General features: G+C 34.3%; 1 protein-coding gene across 1 annotated transcript in view; it reads left to right on the forward strand.

Moving 5' to 3' along the window:
* Positions 1–25,677, forward strand: part of LOC149542498 (DNA gyrase subunit B, chloroplastic/mitochondrial-like) — a 239,640-nt gene that overhangs the window by 85,578 nt on the left and 128,385 nt on the right. The window contains exons 7-8 of the mRNA XM_089797436.1: positions 18,528–18,678; positions 18,889–18,965. Coding sequence (XP_089653562.1) covers positions 18,528–18,678; positions 18,889–18,965 — 228 coding nt within the window. The remainder of the gene's footprint in view (positions 1–18,527; positions 18,679–18,888; positions 18,966–25,677) is intronic.

Consider the following 25,677-nt stretch of genomic DNA (forward strand, 5'->3'; position numbering starts at 1 on the left):
GAAAATATTGCGACTGCCCTTAAAGGTTCTGAAATTGATAAGTAGGAGATATTTTCCACAGCAAGTCAAATTATGATATAGCTCTTGGGATTTAACTGTGGAGTGAGTCAAATCCTTACAGCTATATCATAATTTGACTTGCTGTGGTTTTGAAATTGTTAATTCAGTGTTATCTGTTTGACTTTGTAACAATGATTTTGCTTGTTTACCTTATCCTTGAACTCCATGATTTGAACAACTCCTCATTATTTACACATTTTCTGATAACATTGTCAATCTTCTATTTATATTAAGTTACATGCTCTAAAGTACTCATGATTCATGTATACTAGTGACATTTTTATATTGTTTTACAGGACCCTATTATATCTCCATGAGTGTAGAAACTTTAAAATCCGATTCATAAATGTAGCTTTAATTCATGTGCTATGGACAGGGAGAGAACGACCAGAGAAGAAGGTCGATTATAGAACTTGGGCACGTAATTGTTGTTTGGAATTTCTTAATATTCATATTCATTATTTATCTTTGCTCATTCTTCACAAAAAAAATGGAGACTAAAATCAAGGTTTCATCACTGTGCATGGTTCGTGGAAGGATTGCAACAGACTTCAAATTACACACTTTCCTTAAACCAACAAACCCAAAGTGTAACGTTTGGATGGGTAGATTAAACATCGACATGAGAGCAGGCCTGTGAGGAAAATTTGCAGCTGTCAGTGTGGCAATCCCAGATTTAGCAGATGCAGCCATATTATGTATTTTGCACATCAAACATACGCACCCAAAAAGCTGTATGCTAGCTCCTAGTTTCCAATCGCAGGCTTCCTAGGCAAAATAAAGGCTAGTATACGTTGACACTAGCCTCTCGAATGTGATTGCAGGCTTCCAAAATGGAGTCACGCTGCCCTTCCAGTGTGCTATGTGGCTACAGCAGTAAAAAATGTGCCTTCATATGCAGATCGCTGCCAATTATTAGGAAATTGCAGCCTTCAGCACAATATTAAATCTCTCTCAAATTTGCACATATATGCTAGCATCCAATGCTGCTCAAACAATTCACATATATGCAAGAAATCCTCTTTTCCAGATACAAGACAAACAATAAGGAAAGGTTGTTTAATTGATTGTGCTCTAGCAATAGATTGATACACCAGTTCAAAAGTACTTCCAGAATTCTCCAGCTCAATTAATTTTACTAGCTACAAGCACAATAAGGAGAATACACAAATATTTAGAGTATAAATGAAAAACACTATACCCCAGCAGTGATTTCAAAGCACCAGCTTAATCTCAATTCTCTAGATCCAACCCTTATACCACACCAAGGGGATAAAAAATCAGAAACTCAAACGCCCTCACAAGACAACAAAAGCAAATAGACAATTGGATCCTTTTCGTTCACAATGAGCTCATATTTATAATCCCCAAACGACACTTAGTTTCCCAAACATAACTCCACTTAAGAAGCTTTATCAACACAATATCATTTTATAACATTAAATATAATAAAGCGCCATATAATAATGCTAACTTTTAATTATTAGTTAATAAATATGAGCCCACACAATAAATAGCCCCATTCAATGCAGGTGATGACCAACTGCAAGCCCTACCACCTGCACTACCAAATATGGCAACTGCCTGAATTAGACTTACTAAAAATAGTAAATCTGCAATTGAGACCCTCAAATCTCACTATTAGCTCATGAGGGTTGGTTTGCTGAACTGACTCAATCAACTATAGGAGTTCGCCAAAAATGGGGACATTACATGCTAGGTTTTGGAAAAGCTATTGTTGACTTCTTTTTAGCTCCCTTAACAAGACTGCCATATCCACAAATGCATCTTCCAACAATTTATCACTGGGTGTCATGATTTGATCTAAATTTCTTGACATGTTGGCAAGACTACCAACTTTGATACCATTGTAACCTGTATGGTAATAATGCCAACAATCCCCATATGATACCATACTCTTCCCCATGTAGCCATATTACTTATATCTCCACATTCCTAGTTCACCGAACAACAAAACTTTTCCACCCTGTGCAACTTCAATATATTTTCTCGTACAAAAAAAAATGGTCACTCTACCTCCACTTATACGAACGTCTTCACTCGTACAGTCAATTCATCGTACAATCAAGTCATAGGACCAGGACAAAGTCCACTTTGTAGGGTAAGATCTCCCTACTTGTACGGTCCAGTTGCACCATACGCACATGCAAGTGGGTAGTTCCTGATTCATCTTTGGCTCAATTGGTTATTAGTTAGGGACATATGTTGTGAAGTCAATGGTTAACCTCATAATGCAAATATTGTTTAGCTGTGATGATTGAATCGACACAAAGCAATGATGGAATTCCAACATAGAACATTTATAGTTGCACATGGTAGAGATAGATCTGACATTGAAGTACAAAGTGAAATATTTGAAGCCATATTTCCAATGATAGATTGGGGTGAGGAATGACTCCCACCAAACTTGTGAAAATAGAAGAGGGCGGGTCTTGCACCTCCAAAACTGTAACAAAGACTCAATTTCAATTGGAATTGCAAATACATTAGTGAACAAACTCCATGATGGCTTTATACATTGCCAAACACGACCTTATAAAGGACTCCTCGAAATGTTTCCCTAAGCGTTACAAATGGGATGACATACCTTATATTTATTTGATTACTTGGGCCCCTTTTATATATTAATGAATTAAATAGATCCTTTTGAAAATACTTAAATTTGGGAACCACCTACTTCATCATTTCACTTTATTAATTTGTTAACATTACACAAGGAATCCACTCAACATATGAGGACCAAAAAAAAGACACATCTAATAGGGAAGCAACTTTCAAAGCCACAAAAATATCAAAGAACAAAGAACAAATGGTAAGTGAGAATTTCGATGAAGGAATAGAGGAGGAAGTTCTTTTTGTAGAAAGCTGAAAATAAAGGAAGAAGGGAAAATTGCCATTTAGAAGTTCTAAGCGTGGAAAGTAAGACACATTATTAAGAGATCCACATATTTGAAAGTGATAGTGATGAAGGATAAGAGCCTTATCCAAAATATGGAAACAAATATTGTCACAAGTATGGAAAAAAAATAAAGTCAAGAAGAAGAAATCCTCTAATTACAAGAATAGTCTCAATGCCTATAGAGATGTTCACTCAAAGAAGTTGTTTGGGACAAGTATAGAGAATAAATGCTTTTTATGGCATTTGAATTAGAAGGAAATATCATTAAAAACAATGATAAGAGAATATAAAGATGAAGTATATTAATATCCAACAAGAGACCACAACCGAGTCAAAGGGGTTGAGGAGCCAACCTAAATATAACCGATAGTAGGAACAACAAACGGTGACCGAAGAGCAGCAAACAAAAGAAAGAAAGAGAACGCAACCAAACCTCGAGAGACATGTGGAGGGTGGGAAGGGCGAGATGATAATCCCCCACGAAACGAAACTACGAATTCGAATAGACAAAGAAAAACTCAAGAAAAAAAGGACAATCTCTAGAAGTGGTAGAGGGGCCGTGCCAACAATGTGGCCTCTAGAGGTGACTCGCTGGAATAGGAGTGGGTCTTTGAGAGTGGGATATGCAGAGTATCATAGTTCTGCGCTAAGAAGGCGAGGCAAAGTATCTTTTGGTGCCACATAGTGTCCTAGGGAAGAAAAAAGTGATGAGTTGATCAAAGAAAGGGTGCAAGAGGTGTTGAAAAGATTGCCCCCTCAAGCGAATAGCCTCGTGAAGATAAATAACAACACATCTTTGATTGATGTACCAAAAGAAAGATGAGGGGGAACAAGACACTCTGAAAAGGTAGTATAATCTACCTTTAATCTCGTAGTAGATAGGACAACGAAAAATGATGTGCTCTTGAGACTCCACCCAACCAACCACCCGCGTTATCGATTGGGGGGAGTAGTAGAGAGAACAAGGGACTCAGAAGAGTAGTAAGGAAGGTAGGGATACCTAAGACGACCCTTGCACGAGTCAACAAAATCACGAGGATGGTGCAAGAATCAAACAAGCTCAAAATGGCCTTGAGCTTGAAAATGCAGACCTTGAAATTTGCAAGTACAGTTCTATGAAGTGTAGATTGTTTACATCTGATAAACTATCAAAGAAGTAGAATTTGAACCTGCTCAATAGCTATCGAGTCAGACTCCAAATGAGAAGGCCCAAACATTGCCAAACCATAGAGAATTGTAGGTCGAACAAGAGTGTCAAGTAGCGTTATCTTGGATGAGATACGTCGGAATTGATCCCCGAAGCACAATCTCTCAAGAAGACCAAGGGACATCTTGATGTGAATTTTGTTCCACTACAACATATAGAATCAGATACTTAATGTTTCAAGGACAAACGCCAAACACACAATCCTCTCTTGATATAAGGTTATTTCTCATGCTAAGCTTGCAAAGTAGGATCATGAAATGACTTCAAGTTTTCTTCTCAATTGTGGACTTCACTTAGTTTTATGAGGTGATATGTTGGTTATCAGAAAGGGATTTATGCTATTCATTCAATGGACTCTCCTACCTCTAAAGATTTGGCTCTATAATGTGCAAAGAAAATGTAATTTGATTTTGCAGCTTTTTCACTTCAAATTAAACTTAACTTCTACTACTACTTCTACATCTAACGAGAAATGGAAGGAATCATGGATGAACTTAGACTCTACTATGTGTAATCTCACTAGCGGCTCCACCCACCTAGTGCAAGCTTCTAAGGAATACACAACTGATTTTCACATCAATATCCTCTCTCCAATCCCATCATTTGGATGCAAACCAAAGATTGAACATCAATTGAAGTTAAGTGTTCATCGGCTCACCACATAAGGCACCCTTACCATCAATAAGAAGCTAGTGGCCCAGATTTTTTCAAGTCAAATACGTAAACATCCACAATAACTTCCACGCAACTAAACTACCTCAACATGAAAGAAATCTACTCCAAGTGAAAGATTGAGGAAACCATGCAATACTATAAAGCAATATTAAGTAATCCACCATGAAAAACTAACAATGAATTATCCATAACTTTGAAAAGTATTATAGCAACTTCATCAAGTCTCTCCCTTAGCTAGCCTATTCTACCCTAGACTTCTAATCTCTAGCTAATCTCCTAAGCTCCTCCAATCTAACCCCCTACAAATGAGAAGGCCTTGGCCTTTTATAGTAATTTTATTACAACGAAGGGCCAAGATTGAATCAAGATCAAGGCCCAAAATTTCTTCCCACAAACCCTAATTAGGGTTACCAAATTCACAACCAATTACATGAAGGCACCAATTTATGGCCCAATAAGAAAATTACAATGATTTTGATAGCCAATGAGAAAATAGGACACTTGATGCAATTTGATTGATTGTGCTTGAAACTAAATTTTTTTAATAGAAGGCAAACAATTGACACCTCAATATCATTATTCTGTGCTTGGAGTTTTGGCTTGTAGAGTATCCCCAACATTTGTGATTTTCTTTGTCCTTCAAAATTTCCTCATGGAATCAACTTGAACCATTTGCATCTTTGTGAACCCATGAGCTTGATTTTTCATGATTTTGCCTTGAGTTTGTGGGTTGATAGCTTGATGATGAATCCTTCCTTCTCACTTGAGTCCTCGGGCTTGAGCCATCTCCTTGCAGTATCCACTTGAAGTTTTAAGGCCTTGATCATCACCTTACCCTCTAGCCCCTCTTTCCTATAGGTGTGGCGATGGAGGATATGTGCACCAATAACACTATGATTTTCCAAGTTTTTCCAAGAATGAATTTCCATCCACCGTTCTCCCTATTGAATCCACCTAGCAAAACAAAGGAGAAGGCATTAAGTTTGTGAAAAAAAATCTGAAAAGTAAATTCACATCAATAAACAAGATTCATCCCATTTTGCATTAAAATCTAATTCTCTCGCAACTCTACCCTTTCGATTGGTCTTGAAGTAATTTAGATTTCTCTTTTAGGTCATCCAAAGTTAGGCATCTTAGTAGTGATAGCATCTAACTTTTTTAAATTTAATTGCCAAAAAAAACTATCACCGCCTTTGCAGCTAGGTTCACCTTAACATCATCAATCTCAAATTGTCACTCTTAGGAGGCAAAATATTTCTTGAACAATTTTAGTGCTTGGTAGTAGATGGGAAGGGATGAGGGAGATTTCAGAAGATGCAAAATTTCCACCAAGGAGGAGATTTCAGAAGAACCACCAAGGGGGAGATTTCGGAAGATCCAAAATTTCCACCAAGGTGGAGATTTTAGAAGATGGGAAATTTCCACCAAAGGGGAGATTTCAGATGATTTGAAATTTCCACCAAGGGGGAGATTTCAAAAGATGCAAAATTTCCACCAAGTTGAGATTTTGGAAAACCCAAAATTTCAACCAAGGGGGAGATTTTGGAAGACGTGAAATTTCTAGAGATTCTAGAAGATCCGAAATTTCCACCAAGGTGGAGATTTGAGAAGATTCAAAATTTTGACCAAGGCGAAGATTTCAGAAGATGCGAGATTTCTGCCAAAAGGGAGATTTTGGAAGATGCGAGATTTCCATCAAGGGGATATCTTGGAAGATCTGAAATTTCCACTAAGGGGGAGATATGGACAATTCGAAATTTCCACCAAGACTTGGTGTTCTCAAGGCTTCTTCATTCTAATGTTCCTTGGCAATTCCCTATCCCATTCTTGATCATGATGTTGCCTCCATGTCCCAAACCAATTTGCTATAATTCTTTTCAAAGTAATGGATAATTCATTGTTGGTTTTTCATGGTCGATTCCTTAATATTGCTTTGTAGTATTGCATGGTTTCCTCAATCTTTCACTTGGAGCAGATTTCTTTTCATGTTGAGGTAGTTTCGTTGAGTGGAAGTTATTGTCGATGTCTACTTATTTGACTTGAACAAATCTAGGCCACTAGCCTCTTGTTGACGGTAAGGGTGCCTTGTGTGGTAAGTTGATGAATACTTAACTTCAATTGATGTTCAATCTTTGGTTTTGATCCAAATGATGAGATTGGAGAGAGCATATTGATGTGAAAATCATTTATGTATTCCTTAGAAGCTTGCACTAGGTGGGTGGAGCCGCTGGTGAGATTACACCTAGTAGAGTCTAAGTCCCTCCATGATTCCTTCCATTCCTAGTTAGATGTAGAAGTAGTAGTAGAAATTAAGTTTAATTTGAAGAGGAAAAGTTGGAAAATCAAATTACATTTTCATTGCACATTGTAGAGCCAAATCTTTAGAGGTGGAAGAGTTGATATCCATTGAATGAATAGCATAAGTCCCTTTATGATTGTTGAGTTTTCTAGATCTGTTGCAAATGTAATGGCATTGCCTGTTGGGGTATATGTTTTCCATATGCAACATCCTCTCATTTATATTGAGCATAGGATATTGAATAGACATGTCTATTCAATAATCAAATAATTAATTTATATAAATTTAATTATTGTTATATATAAATAAAAATAAAAATAAAAATAAAAATAAAAATAAAAATAAATAAATAAATAAATATATATATATATATATATTTCTCACATATAATAAGTTTATATCTCACATAGAATTATATCTCATATATAATTACATGTATATCAATAGAGTTATTCGACAGAAGCTACCAAACATTAACACTCCCTCTTAGCAAGGGAGGATAAACAGAAGACAAATATTACACCATTGGTAATATTAAGGATATCTCAGAAGTTTTCCACTATTTAATATAGCATACGATATCAAGAGCATTGATCTCCAAAATATCAACATATGATATTCATTAAGTTCTCAAACTAGGTTATGATATCACATTTAATATCAAGAGTCTTGATCTCCCAGAATATCGACATCTGATATTCATCAGGTACTCAAAAACAAGGTTTGATATCACGTTTGATATCAAGAGTATTGGTTTCCTAGAATATTAATGATATTCACCACTTTCTCAAAACGTTTATATATCACATTTGATATCAAGAGTATTGGCCTCCCAGAATATCAATGATATTGACCACTTACTCAAAATGTTTAGATGTCACATTTGATATCAAGAGTATTGGCCTCCCAGAATATCAATGATACTCACCAAGTACTCTAAGAGTAATGGCCTCCCAGAATGTTGAGATACAAGACATTCACCATTTACTCAAATTATTTTATCTCATAATACAAGTTTATTGTAAGATCGTCACCTTACAATAACTTCTCCAAATACAAGTGACGATCATTTGGAAGTCGTCACTTTCTCATGATGTACACAGGGGATAGGCCCATATAAAAGTCACATGGTCACAGTCCTCTTGACTGTGACAACTTATAGATCATTATAGAAACCATCTCAGCATGGTTTACTCCCTCTTAATTAATAAAATCGGGTTCACAGAAGGTTAACCAAATAGCATCCTCAGTCTTCTCCCTCTGAATCTTAATCTCCCTCCTTTTCCTGCAACAGCATTCTCGGACGAAAAGATCAAGGCAAATAGCTCATATAGAGATATAAAATAAGAATGATAACATTAATTTGATGTTGAGTAATTTAACTCATGCATATTACTAACAACATAAATGATTATAACATAACTCTTTATTTTATATTTTCAAAAATTAAGATAACATAATACTTAATTTTATTCATAATATAATACCTAATAATAATCAATTAATTTGATATCACATATCGAATATATATTATGAATTAATTCATAACATATAACATATAGCATATCGGATATATATAGTATGAATTGATTGAATTTTAACATTAGAATAAAACATAAAATATATCATACCTTCACCAAGAATTTATTTGGTACTTTTCCTCTTTCCATTCAACCGTATTACTTAGAGAATTGATTTAAAATATATTATTCCCATTTTAGTTCATCTGAAGTTGCATGAACACAGTGAGGTGTTGCATGCCTAAAATTTCTTCCAAGAACGGTCCCCTTCTTCGCTTTTCTTTGTAAGATATCAAAGAACTCGTCGGTCGCCTGGCTGGTGGTTCCATCAGCTTCTGTATTTGTCTCTTGAACGAAAACTTTTTCATATGTATATGATATTCTCTCATGTAAAAAGTATCTTCATAATCTTCAACCTCTTAGGAAACAAGAATGTTTGATGTGGAATTCTTCCAAAAGATTTTTCCGTCTAGTGTAGATCTTGCAAGCCGAACGAAGATCCTGTTTTTTAAGCTGTATAAATTCACATACATCAAATCTCTAGATTTTCTTTGGAGATCTTGGAGTGCCTTTTTGTCGACCTATTGTGGTGAATTGTAAGACCAATGGAAGCATTCTTTTATAATCAAATTCATGCATAACCAGAGTAAAATATTAAAACTCATGCTCTTGGCAAAATATTAAAACTCATGCTTCTAGCAAAATATTAAAACTCATGCTTCTGAGGGATACATTGAATATTTTAGGACCAAATCACATTCGGACTCGTATAAGTTCACAAAGTTTAACATCTGAAATGGGAAGTCATTCCTCCCTCACATCCACATTTTGAATTAATATAACTTGATTGACTATGCGTATTAAAATAGCCATGTTCGCGTCTTCATTGTAATATGAAATTATCTTCGCTTTCACCCATTTTCTTTGTATCGCTGGTCTAAATTTTGAGCAGATTGTTGTACATCACTATTAAATCTTCCATATCAACTTCTCTAATCTGAATCATCCAAATATGACACTTGTCGATGCGCACATTATTCTCCAGTAGTTCATTGTTTTGTCATTTACTTTCCTTTCATGTGTGATAAATTATTTCAATGACAAATGCCAATAATCATTTCTTACACTTGCAACCTAGCTCTGATACCATGTTGAGTTTTCTGGATCTGTTGCAAATGTAATGACATTGCCTATTGAGGTATATGTTTTCCATATGCAACATCCTCTCATTTATATTGAGCATAGGTTATTGAATAGACATGTCTATTCAATAATCAAATAATTAATTTATATAAACTTAATTATTGTTAAATATATATAAATATATATTTCTTACATATAATAAGTTTATGTTTCACATAGAATTATATCTCATATATAATTACATGTATATCCATAGAGTTATCCAACAGAAGCTACCAAACATTAACAGTGATAACCAACATATCACATCATAAAATTGAGTGAAGTCCACGATTAAGAAGGAACCTTGAAGTCATTCATAGCTTAGCATGAGAAATGACCTTATATCAAGAGAGGATTGAGTATTTGATGTTTCTCCTTGAAATATTTTTTGATTCTATATTTTGCAGTGTAACAAAACTCACATCAACAGGACCCAAAACCCTTACTTATGCACAATTGAATGATGAGCCTCAAACTAAAACAGGGACCCTAAAACTTGACCCCCAAGTAGGTATAAGATGAGACATTCTCAATCTCAAAGTCACCAAAGGTGAAGTGAAGATGTGAGGTATAAGGCAATTGAAGGCCATTACTTTAGTCCCACGGAGATTGACATTGAACCGTCTCAAACCACAAAAAGAAGCCTTGTAGTCCAACTATCTCTGTAAGCCCTCTAAGGAAGAGGCCAAAAGAACCACATCATCTGTGAAAAGCAAGATATGAAGTAACACATGGTGAATATGGCAATCATCTTCTACAGGAAGGTGCTTAATAAAGGACTCCTCAAGCTCATCAATGTAAATCCCAAATAAAGGACTCCTCAAGCTCATCGGTACATTGCTTAACCCCAACAATGCTACCGATAAAGAAAACAATACTCACTTGAGGATTAGAAGTTCAAATCTGATGATGAAGATCAACAAAGCTTTGAGGAAGTGCCCTATTGGGCCGTAGCTAAAATTGAGAAACTTAGGAAGAAGAAATTAAAGTACAAAGGGATTATTCATAAACATGTAAAAGGGCCAAACTCTTGAAAAATTGGAAAAAAGTAATTATTGATTTGAAAGTATAAGTTGACCAAGCCAAGAAAATTGAAGAAGAAATCAAATCTCAATTAAAGATAAAGGAAGAAATGTGTAAAGACTAGAATTTGAGATTCTTTCTCCAGGGAAGAAATTAGAGAAAGCAATCACCAAGTTGAACACGAGTAAAATTTGAAAAGAGCAATGAAATTCTAGAGGATATCGTTATTGGATAACGATCACCATCAAACAACATACAATTTAGCTATAAAGAAAGCTAGAAGACAAATGAAGAGTGATCAAAGGGGTCATCGAGAAAGACTAATGAAGGAAATTTAAAGAGTTACACCGATTCACTTAAAAGTCGTTTTAAAGGAGAATGTAGCAAAAGAAAAGAAAGTCACATTGCATCAAAACCAAGCACATATCAACATGATAGGAAGAACACATTTGGAAAATTCTACTCGCATTGGAAAGCACATATGTCTAAGCAATTATTTTGGTCAAAAGGCAATGAACCGTAGGACTCATTTGAAAAAGTCTGGTTGGAACAAGGTTACAAATACCTCTGAAGTTGACAAAGTGAATTGCAATTTAATTGCTCCCTTGCTCTAAATACAATAATTATGGGCACATAGTATAATTTTTTAGATCCCCAAAAGTAAGATGACAAGTAAGGTATCCTCTTGAACAAAAGGAGATTCCATTCAAATTAATTAGAAGGAAGAGGAAAGGAAAGAAAAATCCATGTTAATACAAATTGCCCTATATGCTCAAAATGATAGAGAAGAATGGTATATAGACAATAGTTGTTTGTGTCACATGATTGATGAGAAAATTAAATTTCTTATAGTGTAGAACATAGATGGAGGAGCAATTGAGTTTTGGAGAAAATGCTACTGCGAGTATTGTTAGAAAAGGAACTATTAGTCTAGACAGTGTGAAAACAAAGATAAAAAAGCATTGCATGTTTTAGGGATTAAAGCTAATCAGAATTTGATAAAATATGTTTTGGCTTTGCTGGCTAACTCTTCAATATATTATATTGTAGAGTCGTAGTGGTCAAGTTGGGGTGAAAATATTCCAAATCTTCAAAGATTCGCTTTCGCATCTTATTACAACTCTGTAGTGCATCAAACTATGAGCACAATTAGAGTGTGTTTGAGGCCATCCGCACAATGAAGTGGAACAAATATTCCCAAAAACACCTCAATGACCCTGTCTTTGTGCAATAAAACTTTTGGTCGTACACAACAAAGGCGCATGAAATATCAATTTTCCAATTGATTTGGATGAGATAGATCCTATAGTGATTGTACAATGTGGGACAAATAGTGTCCATTGTTTATTGAGGATAACATCTATGATTTGGAAAGCTAGGATTGGAGGAGGGGTGCAATTGGGTTGCTATTGGATGATATTGAGGAGGATGAGAAGTTTTTGCCACCAACATCTACATCTAGGATGGATGTCGAGAAATAGCTTGTAATGCCAACTATGGCAAGGATCTGCAATAGATTCCTCAGGCCAGGCCCTCTAGCTCTAGCTCTTCCCTAGTTTTCATGAGAGCAAGAAAGAGAAAGATGTAATTTGTTTTGATGTAGTATGTGCTTTAATTGTAAAAAGCAATTTTCTATTATCAATTTGTTTCAGACTATAATGATCAGATGATACATAAGGATGCCTTTTGTATCCGATATGCAAAAAAATCAATCAAATATAATTAGAATCAACTTGTTTCTTCTATGTACTTATTTGTGCCCTCTTTTAATTTTGCAAAAGCAAAAAACAGCGTTTCTAATTAAATTGAAGCAAGTTTTTATGCTGCCAAGTTTTTGTCAAGTCCTGTTGTTTGGGCTTGGCAAGGTTTTGCCAAGTTTGCATTTTTCAACTATGACTACTCCTATTACCTCAAGGTATTGTAGAAATCACTCTTTGTATTGAATAGAAGAACTGTAGTTGTTAGCCAGGGTATAATTTGACTCCCTTTATAACAGAAAGACATCTTCACCTAGATTGGACCTATTTCTTAGAGTACTCGCAGATGTGACCCTGGCTATGTATCCCATAAGAGACATCAGAGGCTTTGTATGGTTTAATAACAACCACCACTCAATTCTGATAATTCTTTGACATTTCTCATGACAATTATAAATATAAAACATATATTCCACATCGTATTATATGGGATTCCCAGACTCTATGCTGCATATCCTATGATATCGAATCTTGAAGCACAAGGATGCATAATGCTAAAAATACACCAAATACACCCAAAAGGTAACTGTACAAAACTTAGTTAACACTCTTCAATGTCACCAAACCTTTTCCACCCAGTTGCCATGCCATAGATTTAAAAAAGCACAATATGCATTTAGAAATGCAATGCCAAATAATGGTCCTCACTTGAGCTTATTAGATCCATTATTTGAGGTTACATTTTAAACATATTACTGAAAGGTATAAAAACTGGGAATTACATGATGCACAAACTTAAACATGTTATGCATATATATACATTGGGAAGTGGCTTCCAGATAAAAAATCTCATTAGACATTATTCTATAATCACTAACATTTATTTCTATGATTTAATATAAATTAACCCAGGGAAATTCACTTCTTCTCACCTACAAATGGCCCACAGAACATTACGTTAAATTTAGTATATCCCTTGAAATTATGAAGGCAAATTTTATGATGAAATATCAATTAATTAAAATCCTTTTTCTTCTCTGTCGGTCCATAGACCATAAAGATTACATCTGCTACAATCCTTTTCATAATATTCAACTAATAGTGTAGTCATTATAGTTTATCATTGACACAAATACACTTTTCCACACTGATGTCATGACCGTATGTATTACCTAAAGTTTGTAAATTCACAATTGTCTTTCAGCTTATTTAATTTAACATAACAGATATGTCAGTCCTCCTACAAAGACTTTATCAAAATTTCTATATGGTTTAGTGACTTATTAAGGCTTGAAATAAAATGCCTAGAATGACATCATACTCTGATATGATTAAACGATAATAATATCATAATCAAATCAATGCTGTCTTTTTCCTGGTATATCCATTAATTCAGGTAACTTCTGATAATACAACATTCTATAGTTTTATATCGACTAAATAATTTTTTTATAACACTGGCAGTCAAGATACTGTTACCAAAAGCAAATCACAGCCAGTAGTAAGATCTAAACAGAATGAAATGATAATCCAATCTTGAGTAAACTGCCAAAATAATCATTTTGATTTCATTTTTTGTGTAATCATATGCTTTAATCTCAATGACAGAGAGAGAATAACAATCTTCCATTCCACATTAAAGGAATTGATATATTCCCTCATTAATAAGAAATGAAGACAATCCTTAATGTATGATAATAATATCCATAAATCACAAACCAAAGTTCTGTGATATCAGGCATGCAACGAATTCCTCACTTAAGAAAAGAGATAAAATATCCCTTAATGAAAACAATAGCTATAGTAATAGACAGGCAACATAAAAGCTTCTTCCACCTTATTATAGTTATGCAAATCTCAGTACCACTGACATGCATTAGAACAATATGCGTTCCTCAAATATTTAGAACAACAGGTTAGCCAGGGGCGAAATTACTGTGTAACATCTGTTCATGATCATTTACATGCAACAAAATGCAGGTGATCCTGTAGATATCTCAGGTTAGAGGGAGTCTATAAGTATAAATGATATTTTAAATTTTTTAAAGACATCAGTCATAACAAAACAAGGAGAAAATACCTGAAGTATTCCAGCACATTACTAGTGTAGTCATATACTAACTGGGATGACTTCAGACTCAAAGCAAAATACTAATTATGGTTCCTCAAAACATTACAAATCAATTTTATTAAGAGATATTTCATGTTGTAAAATCCGTGGGAATCAGCCATAACTAAAAAGACGTCATGCACAAATTTACAACTACTTGGGAACAGTTAGTTCTGTGACAGGGACAGCTCAGTCATGATACTATGGTTTTGCACTCCTTAGGTGAAAATGAATTCGCCGTCCTGTTCTTATTTCCTTTCAGCTCTATATCTCATAATGAAAACATATATTCTAAAAGCACACCTTATGCAATCAACAATATATAAGCTCATCTGTACAAAAGTATGCACAGGGCATACTAACTGACTGACAAATGCCTCAGTGAAATATAAAGAAAGCTAAGTTCTGTTTTCTGGTTGATAAATAGACAGATAAGTTTTTCCCATCTTCCCTCATTAAACACTGTTAGACAAAAGCTAAGTTCTGTTTTCTGGTTGATAAATAGACAGATAAGTTTTTCCCATCTTCCCTCATTAAACACTGTTAGACAACCCTGTCTAATTTATGGTTAACATAATGACTGCACAATCCTCTTCCAGGAAAACTGTTTATGATGTATGCCAGGAATTTCATATAATCAAAACCACAGTTATGTGATTCTTTGATCACATGTAATACTTACCTGAACAGATGTTTTCCTGAATTTCATGAATGTGTGCGTCTTACAGTCATTTGTGCTGGTAATCCTTTTCTCTTTTTGAGTAAGATATTGTATTCCGTTTAAAAAAATATGGTGATAACAACTTATTTAGTGTTTAATTCTCCAGAGAGGAAAATGCGTATTTCCAGTTCAGTTATCTAACTGTGATTGACATGCAAGATGTATCCTTTTGAATGCATGGAGGGACTCTTTAAGAGTTAAAGCAGCATGATTTCACTATTAAAAATATTTAGAGTCCCACTGAGGAAAACTCTACAAGAAATCATTATAGCTGAGCATCCCTCCACAAAATTCACATTTAATGAAAACTAATATCATTAATAATATTACTCCAAAATGACATCCAAGCATGGCCCCTTGTATGAATCTGAACTGCCAGACATGGTTAATTGTAATGCCTTCTTTTGTAAATGCCCCCAGCTTTTGCCCTAAATCATAAATTCCAAATAGAACAAGAAATAGAATGGAATTAGAAATTAGAAATATCCATGTACCTGGTTGAGATCCTGCAACATGTTAGGAAATCACTGAAACATAACCCATAAATATATCTTCCTTGTTAGAGACATCGAAAGCATACATAAACCCTACTTGGAACATCGATTTAATTATTGTAATTTATTGATGGAATCCAACCATAGGAGAGCTAGGATAAGGGGCATATTAGGGTGCCTTAAACAATCCTCTGCCCTAGGCCCAACAGCGGATGTCATCCATCTTGTCCATCATGTCGCCCTTTGCCATCCATATGAGTGGGTGTACAATAGTGAGGAACCCCATAGCAATTCCACTCTTCCGTTGCCATTTTTATTATCCTCATGTTTAGTGTTCCTAACATAATGGTCAACCAAGTTACGGTTTTGAAGAAACTAAAATTATAAATAGGGTGTTTGGAACATCCTTTCCTTCTAACGGCAAGGGCGGGGCACTCCTTGCACCCGTTGGTCTCATGGGGTATTTGTCACCACCATGAAGTGGTGTGCTTAGAAGAGGACCTTATCCCTACCCTGATTGCTTACAACAAATACATAAGGAGTTACATGTTATGTATTCTTGAAATAAAATATCACATAGTAATATTATATTCATAAATATTTTTCACATTTATAAATAAAAATCATAGACAGGGCCATTATTTATATGCAGGAAATCATAAGTAGGATCCAATATGCTGCTTATTATAAGAACTTATAATTCTTACCAATTTATAGATATGGTTTTTAGATTCTATATACTTGATAAGATCACTGTAAGTCCAATGTGATTGGTTCATCGATATGAGATCACTGATGCTTTTTGTTGTCTTGTCTGATTGATCATTTGATTGTTGTTGACTGATTCTATTGATTTGGCTTTGAGGTATTGATGAGTTATGGTTAAGCAATTGTTGATTAGATGATTGAAAAGTGACGATATAATGAATGCTAGTTTGGTATATTGGGGGATGATGATTTAAAGAATGTTGATTTGATAGTGTTATTCGTGACTGCTGAATTTTATGTTTGATCTGGATATGATGATTGTTTGCTTTATTTTTTGAGGGATTAATGATTGGTGGATGAAGGATGATGATTGGTTAGTGCTGCAATGCTTCAAATAAACTTCCTTAATACTTTATTGGTGAAAGGGTCAGCAACTTTCATAAAATTTGAGTCATAACCTTTTATTGTTGCCTTTGAGAATAATCAATAATTCCCCAATTTAATCTCCCTCTGGTGCCCTCCTTAAACGACACCTTCACTCCTTTATATCTTCCAATGTGGGGGAGAGATACACCTCTTCATCATGGCTGCCCTTTGCATTGGTCACAACCTTTTGCAATTACCACCATTTGGAAAGGTCACAAGCCTTCACAATGGTTGCCATTTGAAAGAGTCATAATCCTACACTGATTTCTCCCTTTGAAGGAGACGCTTCCTTTTTTACCTCATTTATTTTTTCTCTTCCATTAATTCTTACTTGATGCACAACTTACCCTTTCTCTTCCTTCCCCCTTAAAATGAAGTTCTCTTCTCCCGTTTATATCCCATTTTTGATGGGATAAAAACTTTTCATTATTATGTCTTTTGACCATCTTAATTAATTTCAATTATTTAATATTTACTTTATTTTAATTATTTTATACTTTAATTTCTTATTAAAACCTATTTCAAAAATTGGGAATTTCATTTATTCAACATAGATTTTGCAGTCATTTCCTATCCAAGTCCAGCCAACTTAGTTATACTTGTAGGTAAAACTTTGAAGTTTTAATTTTTTTAGTTTTCTTTTTACTTAATTTGCATTTATTCAATTTTTTGTTGAATAAAATGTTAGTTTAATGTATATTGAGTTTTATTAGATCATAACTAGATTTTCTATATATATATATATATATATAAACAAAAGTTTAATTTAACCAAGATCATGAATAGCACCATTGGCCCACTGCAGCAGATTATAGCTTGGTCCCAGAACAGTAATCATCAGTCATTGACTTACAATAATAAATGCTTACTAAAATATGTAGGAAGACCCTCAGAACAATGTTGGCTTGTCCAAGTCAGTTATGACAGAGACACCATGTTAATTCTGAAGAGAATGGTGGGATAAATCACTTATGCATATGAATTGGTTTTGAATGTGTGTCTCTAATGCAGTGTGGAATTTAGCTAGGAAATGAAATGGAGGCAGGAAAAGGAGGCATTGTTACCAATTTATGGACGCAGTTGGACCAAGAGTGTTGAATCTTAAGAATTAATTATAGAGAGCAAATATTTTATTGGCGTTCTTAACCATATTGCGGCCGTTTGCTGATAGCTTGTATGCAGCTATTAGATATTATAGTATGAACTTTGGTGCTTCATATCTTAAATTATAATTCATATTGATTCCAGATGTTTACATGCTGCTCATTTGCCCTGTTTTTGCATATTTATTCCTACATCTAATTTTTTTTTAATGAAAGTGGCATTATTTCAAGACTTGTTGATGAAGTTCATTCCAATGCTGGAATTTAATATCTAAATTAACCTTCTTGGAATTTAGGGGTTATGCCACTCATTTTTAGTTAAATTTACTTCTAGACACAAGGGAATTTTTTTAAAATAATAAATTGTTCTTTAAACCAGAAATTGGAAGTTACAGTCTGGCGGGGTGGGATGGAATATCATCAAACCTTTATGCGTGGAAAGCCCGTGACTGAACTACTTTCTAATGAGGTTACTAATGGATCCACATCTTTACAAGGAACGTATATAAGGTTTTGGCCTGACAAAGAAAGTACGTATATGATATTGCTTTTAGGTTTTTATAAGTTTTGTCAATCGTTATTTTTCTATTTTACTATGTTTTGAGAAAGGCAATATGTTGCATGCACATATCATTCTCGAGGAGTTTTAAGGAGATAAAATTTTGTTGCAAAGTTTGATTAATGGGTAATTTGATAGTTTTGTTTCATTAGAGTTTATGACCATTTGTTTTCATCTGTAGTCTTCACAAGCACTACACAATTTGACTATAAGACAATAGCTGGACGTGCCAGGGAACTTGCATTTTTGAATCCTGAGGTGAGGGTTGTCTAGAACCTTCTTATGCTTTGTTATATGAAGGGAAATACTCTATATAACAACTTCTCAGTTTTACAAGATTTTATTTATGTCTATTTTTCATGATATTTATGCATGCATGTATTTCCATGCAAGGATATGTAGCTGACCTTAATGGTTAATTCATATGACAGAAACCTAAATGAATATTGTTTTGAAGACAGACGATGTTTGATGAATTGCAGAACTGATATTGTTTGATGTGATTGGAGAATTGTATGATGGGATGGTGCATACTTTGAGAAGTTTGTTATGCTAGACTAGTCATAATTCATTGCTCTCCATGCTGCATTGTGCTTTGCAGAAATTGATAGAAATAATACTTTTCTTCAAATAAGTAAGCAACATGCAATATTGGATTTGCTTGTGTGGTAAATATCTTAGGTGTAAAATACACATAAGAACAGCAATAAAAGGTGAAGTCTGCAGCTCAATGATACCTAGATCGTTCTACTGTTGGTGTAGAGACATTTGTAGCAGACAAATTGTTTCAAGAAATATCAAGCATAATTTTGGTCCTTATTTCTAGATGCTTGTTGATGCAAAATTACATCATTAATTATCTTCAAATTGATGTTTTCTTTGGCATGTCTAGGGCGAAATGAATTTTAGTTTGTTAGAAAGAATGTAGTTCTGCTATATTTCAATAAATTTTTGTTAAACAAAAATTTATAAATATTCATCATAAAAATAAAATATGATATTATTAAGATTGTCATAAAAATTACTGATTTCTAAATATTCTTCATAAATTATAGCTGTAAATTTTGTTTGATTTTGTATTCAGTTAATCTTCATATATAATATATACAAAATATGGCGATCACATTTTAAATTTGGAAAAGGAATATGGTATCATGCAAAGTGGAGAAGGAAATGGGTAATGTTCAAACATCAATAAATACTTTTGTCTCACCAACTCTATTGCTGTGCCCACCACCTTTTTTATTCCAAACCTCGAGGCAGCAAACCTGACAAGTAACATTTTCTTCCATAGATCAAACAAATATAAGGCTCAAAATGATCACCTAGATTTTCCATATTAACAAAGGAGTGACATTCTCCTTAAATAAGAGATACAAACAATTTATGCACAAAGGATAAGATCGACAACTAAGAAAGAAAAGGATAAGAACTTATCTAAAAGAATAAAAATATATTTCTAAAGTCTATGTAAAGACTTAATTGACTACTAGAAACTGAATATTACAATATTGCTTTAATTCCCTCGCTTAATTGTCAATATGCTAACAATGCCATGGATCTAGTATTCATTGACACAGTAGGCTACAAATTCTTTATTGGATATACAATCATCCCTTATTCCCAACGTAGACGTGTGCGGACCCATAGTTTAATATAAGGACCCAGACCAGATCGGCAGCGAACCCAGGCAGACCCACGGTGAACCCGAAAGGACTCATGGCGAACCTTGAAGGACTCGTGGGTTTCTTTTTTTCTTTTTTTTTTTGTATATATATACACACACTTAGGAACCCACCCATGAATCCAAATAGGATTTTTTTGCCCGAACCCAAGAACTCGAACTAGAACTCGAATTCGTCCCCAAGCCCGAACCAATAACTTAGCTTTCAATTTAATTGAATAAACTCTCACAATTAATTCACAATACCTCAGTTGTGAATTAAAATGTACTTTTGAGATTCACAAATACAAACTCCACTATTTTTTAGCAATGGAGTAATACCTCAGCCTTCAAACCCTTATACCTCAACAGGATTGGAAAATCAAAAACTTAGGAAACTCTTTACAAGTAACAAAAGAAAATAATCAATCAAATGCTTTTCTCATCAAATGGGCTCATATTTATAATCTCCAATTGGCACAAGTTTCCCAAACATAACTCCACTTAAGAAGCTTCCTCAACACAACATCATTTTCTAATAATAAATATAATAAAGTGCCATTATAATAATGCAACTTTAATATCTAATTAATAAATATGAACCCAATCAATTAATAGCTCCATCCAATGCAAGTGATGACCAACTGCTAGTGCCACCGACTGCATTCCCAAATATGGCATTTGCCCGAATTATACTTACTAAAAATAGTAAATCCACCACTAAGACACTCACACTATCAGCTGATGAGGGTCGCTTTGATGAATTGACTCAATCAATTGTAGGATTTCTTAACACAAATGAGGACATTATAATTCTTCCTCTAGAATTGCTTTTTGTTGTGGAGTCTAGGGTGTTGTAACTTGTCTTTGGATTCCCTCGAGTACAAAAATCAACGACTTCTCTATGATGAAATTCATCGCCATTGTTCAAGATAAGGATTTTGAAACTCTTTCGTGATTGTTCTCTATAACAACTTTGAATGTTTTGAGCTAATTTAATGGTATCGTTTTTTTTTATAAAGATACCCACATTCATTGTTTGAAAAGTCATCTACAAATTACAAAACATTGTTCGCATTGGAGATTGCTACTTTCTTTATATATCTACAAATGTCATTGAGGATCAATTGAAGGATCACCTTAGCTCTCCAAGCTATTACATTTTCAAAAGGAGCTCTGTACCTCTTCTTAGCTTGACATGTGCCATAAACTCCTTGTCAATTTTGAAGTTTTGTAAGGCCATCCACCAAAATTTCATTATTGAAATAGAAGACATATCTGAAGTTAAAATGCCCATAGGTTTAATTACAAAGTGATGTGCAATTTCGACCACTCTTGGGCACCAAGACATTATCATTTTGCCTCCCATATATTAACTCACCTATAAAGCTCACAGTGGTTTGTACCAAGAGATACTCTTCATTATCTCAAATACATAAAGTTGATCTTTGTCAAAATTAGATTAATGATGTAAGTTGGTGTTAGGGGAGCAGCGAGAGGGTCCTTTCCTTGCTGATATATTTGAATGCAGTTAACTATTTAATACTTAATTTGTTGAAGGCTGCTATGAAGTTAATGATTGCTTCAAAGCTACATACATGAAAAAAATGTGATGGAAAGTTGTGCTATAACAATGAAGATCAATGAAGAAAACTACTTGGAATGCTAGGGGCCTTAATGCCCCTAGCAAAAAACGCGTATTAAAGCACAACTTAACCCTATTTGAATTTGAAGTCATACTAATTCAAGAAACTAAGCTAAGTAAAGACGAAGGACTTACATTAAAAAAGAAACTAGGTAATTGGAAAATGGATCTTATTGAATCAAACTTGCAACAGCAAAAAATTGGATGGGTGGTAGAATCAAAAGTTTCAGAAACAATACCCACTTAATCCTTATAAACATATATGGCCCTATCCAATCAGCAGATAAAAAAGAACGACAGAAGGAAATACATAAATTCATTGATGGCCATCCAAGTGATAGTATTCTTATTGGAGGTGACCTTAATGCAATACTAAATCTAGAAGAGAAATTTGGTGGAATTCAAACCCTCTCTCGTGCATCATTAGATTTTAAGGAATGGGTAGAGAAAAATAACCAATGGATACACATACTAATAATGGAGTTTATACATGGAACGACAAAAGGGCAGTATTCTGTAATATAGCAGAAAGATTAGACAGATTCTTACTCAAAGGAGATTTAAGTAAACTGAATGCAGTTCTTCAAGCTAGCATTTTACCAAATGTTGGGTCTGATCGCTTTCCAATCAGATTAGAATTTGCAGAATCATGGAAAGTCACAAGAAATCCATTTCAAATGTGTAAAACTGTGGTTTTTAGATAAGGAATTTGTGGAAAATATCAAGAAATGGTGGAGTGAATGCTTATTTGAAGGATGAAAACTCTCGTTTCGTATCTAAACTAAAATGACCAAAGGAAAATATTCTTAATTGGAATAAAATACACTTTAAAAACATATTCAAAGGAAATCTATATAATCAAGATGAACTAAAATACCTAAATGAAGAAATCATAAAACATGGAATGGATAATGATAAATACTTAAAAAGAAAAATAATTGCTAGGAAAACAAGCCATTATACTAGACAAAGAAGAGGTATTTTGGAAACAAAAATAAAGGGAGACATGGTTGGAAGAAGGGAATCGTAATACAATATATTTTCACAACAACACTTCAAATAATAGAAATATCAATAGAATAACCTAAATAAGAAACAATAATGGAATTATTGAGGAGGATCCAAACATAATATTAGAAGTATTTGTTGAATATTTTTCAAGAATCATAAATAACTTTGATTCATCTAATTTGAAAGCTCAAAAGGAAACGCTCAATTCCATCCCAAAATTGGTCACAGAAACGAACAATAAAATGTTAAACAAACCAATCTCATTAGAAGAAGTCAAAGCAACCTTATTCAAGATGCATCTGGATAAGTCACCAAGCCCAAATGGTTACCATATCTTCTTTTTTCAAAAGTGCTGGGACATAATTGGGGTAGAGCTATGGAAAGCCATTGAGGCAACTAGAAATTCAGGGATGTTGTTAATTGAAACCAATCATACCTTCCTAACTCATTCCAAAAAAATCTAAGTATGAGGAACCTAGGCATTTTATGCCAATTGCTCTATGTAATACCATTTTATAAAATATTATCTAATTCTAGCAATGAGAATGTAAAACATCCTCTTAAAAATCATATAAGAGGAACAAAATGATTTCGTCCCAGGAAGATCAATACTAGATGGTATTATCATTATTCAAAAAACTATCCATTCAGCACAAAATAACAAACAAGAATGTATGCTTGTAAAGTTAGACATACTGTAGGCATGTGACATGGTTGATTGGAGGTTTCTATGCAAAACCCTGGAACATTTTGGTTTTTCTTGTCAATGGGTAAACCTAATAGTTAATTGTATAGCTACACCAAATATTTCTATATTGATAAATGAAATACTGGAAGGACTGTTCAATATGTCAAGAGGTATTAGATAGGGAGACCCTATCTCGCCTTTCCTATTTATTATTATGGCAGAAGTTTTTGGAAGAACTATTAAAAAACCACCAATAGAAGGGAAAATAAAAGGAATAATGGTATCCAATAACATTGCAAAAATTACCAATCAAGAATTTGCAGATGATACTATCTTACATGGGTAAAGCTCAACTAATGAGGCATTTAACTTCAAACCACTTATACAAAGGTATATGGAAGCATCTGGGTAAAAGGTAAATACTGATAAATATGAGATTTTCTTTATCAACACTAAACCACTAGTGGATTATGAGATTTGCAATATTATGGGATATAGGAAAGGATCGTTTCCATGCAAGTATTTAGTGATTCATTTAGAGAAGGAAACAAGTAACTCTAAATCATGGGAACCCATTCTAGAAAGAGTTGATAACCATATTAATAATTGGAAAGGAAAATGGCTAACCAAGGCAGGTAGAAACACAAAAACTAAAGCTGTCCTTTCAGCCATTCCAACTTATTTTTTATCGTGTCTACCATTACCCAAAAGTATTAACACAAAATTAGAAAGAAAGCTCAAAAACATCTTTTGGGAAGGTATTGATGATAAAAGAAAGTAGCTCTAATTAAATGGGAAACCATTTGTAAACCCAAAAGGCTAGGAGGTTTAGGAATCAAAAACCTAAGTTGGCAAAACAAAGCTTTAGAAGCAAAATTAATTTGGAGAATGTACTAGGAAAAAGAGAGTAAATGGGCAAATATACTCTTATCATAAATATTTAACTAGAACGGATCCATTATCATTATTTAGAACAAGGAACTCACCTAAGGGATCACACATGAAATTTCATGATAAAATGCCGCCCCATTGTGAGCAACAATTTAACTTGGGATGTAGGGAAAGGCAACAAAGCATTCTTCTGGGAAGACTCTTGGGACGGTCTATCATCTCCTGATAGTTGTAACTTATCTCGAAACATCAAGAACACCTAAACTCAATTATGGGGGACACAAGTTATCAATTATAGATATAAGATAGAAGAGAATGGTGAGGATATTTATGAATCGAAATCTTTGGACAGCGTTTATCTCACCATTCAAGAGAAAGAGGAATTAAAAAATTTCTTATGCAACAGACATCTAAGTTATAAGAATAGAGAAGATAAGCTAATTTGGGGTCTTTGAAATAATGGGAAATATAGTGTAAGGAATGGATATGATCTACTAATCAACTCATAGATTTGGGAAGAAACTAGTATACCCCTTAACTTATGTTGGAACCCAACATGCCTACCTAAAGTAGGAATTTTCTATCATAAATATTTAACTGAAACTTTGACTTGATCTGGTTTCTCCACCACCTCAGGGGTTTTGCTGACACCACGAACGACCGCCACAGATACTCCTACCTTGCCTATTGCTCCTTCGTTGATATTGCTAGCTCTGGTCTTAGACTTGGAGCTTGTGGTTGGTATGCTCAGATAACTGCCTTACTTAGCTCGATTGGGATAGATATTGATCGTCTCCCTCCTTATCATTTCTCACTGGATGCTCCTACTCATTTGCTCCCTTCACAGGGTGAGCTGAATGGGCATGTCATACTCGACATATACAGACAATAAACCACCATGACTTGGGTTAACCCGCACGGCGGCCTGCGCCCATGGATGGCCTTTTACTTGGAGCATTTTCTTGAGATCCATGAGGGGACTATTGTGCGCCCTTTCTACTTGAGTCGGCACTGGAGCCATGTCCTCTGTATCTTCGTGGGGTCCTTTAGAGTTGGTTCACACAAACTACGT

The sequence above is a fragment of the Cupressus sempervirens genome, chromosome 8, assembly GCF_028749045.1.
Source record: "Cupressus sempervirens isolate cs-2001-9-10 chromosome 8, ASM2874904v1, whole genome shotgun sequence".
Lineage (NCBI taxonomy): Eukaryota > Viridiplantae > Streptophyta > Pinopsida > Cupressales > Cupressaceae > Cupressus > Cupressus sempervirens.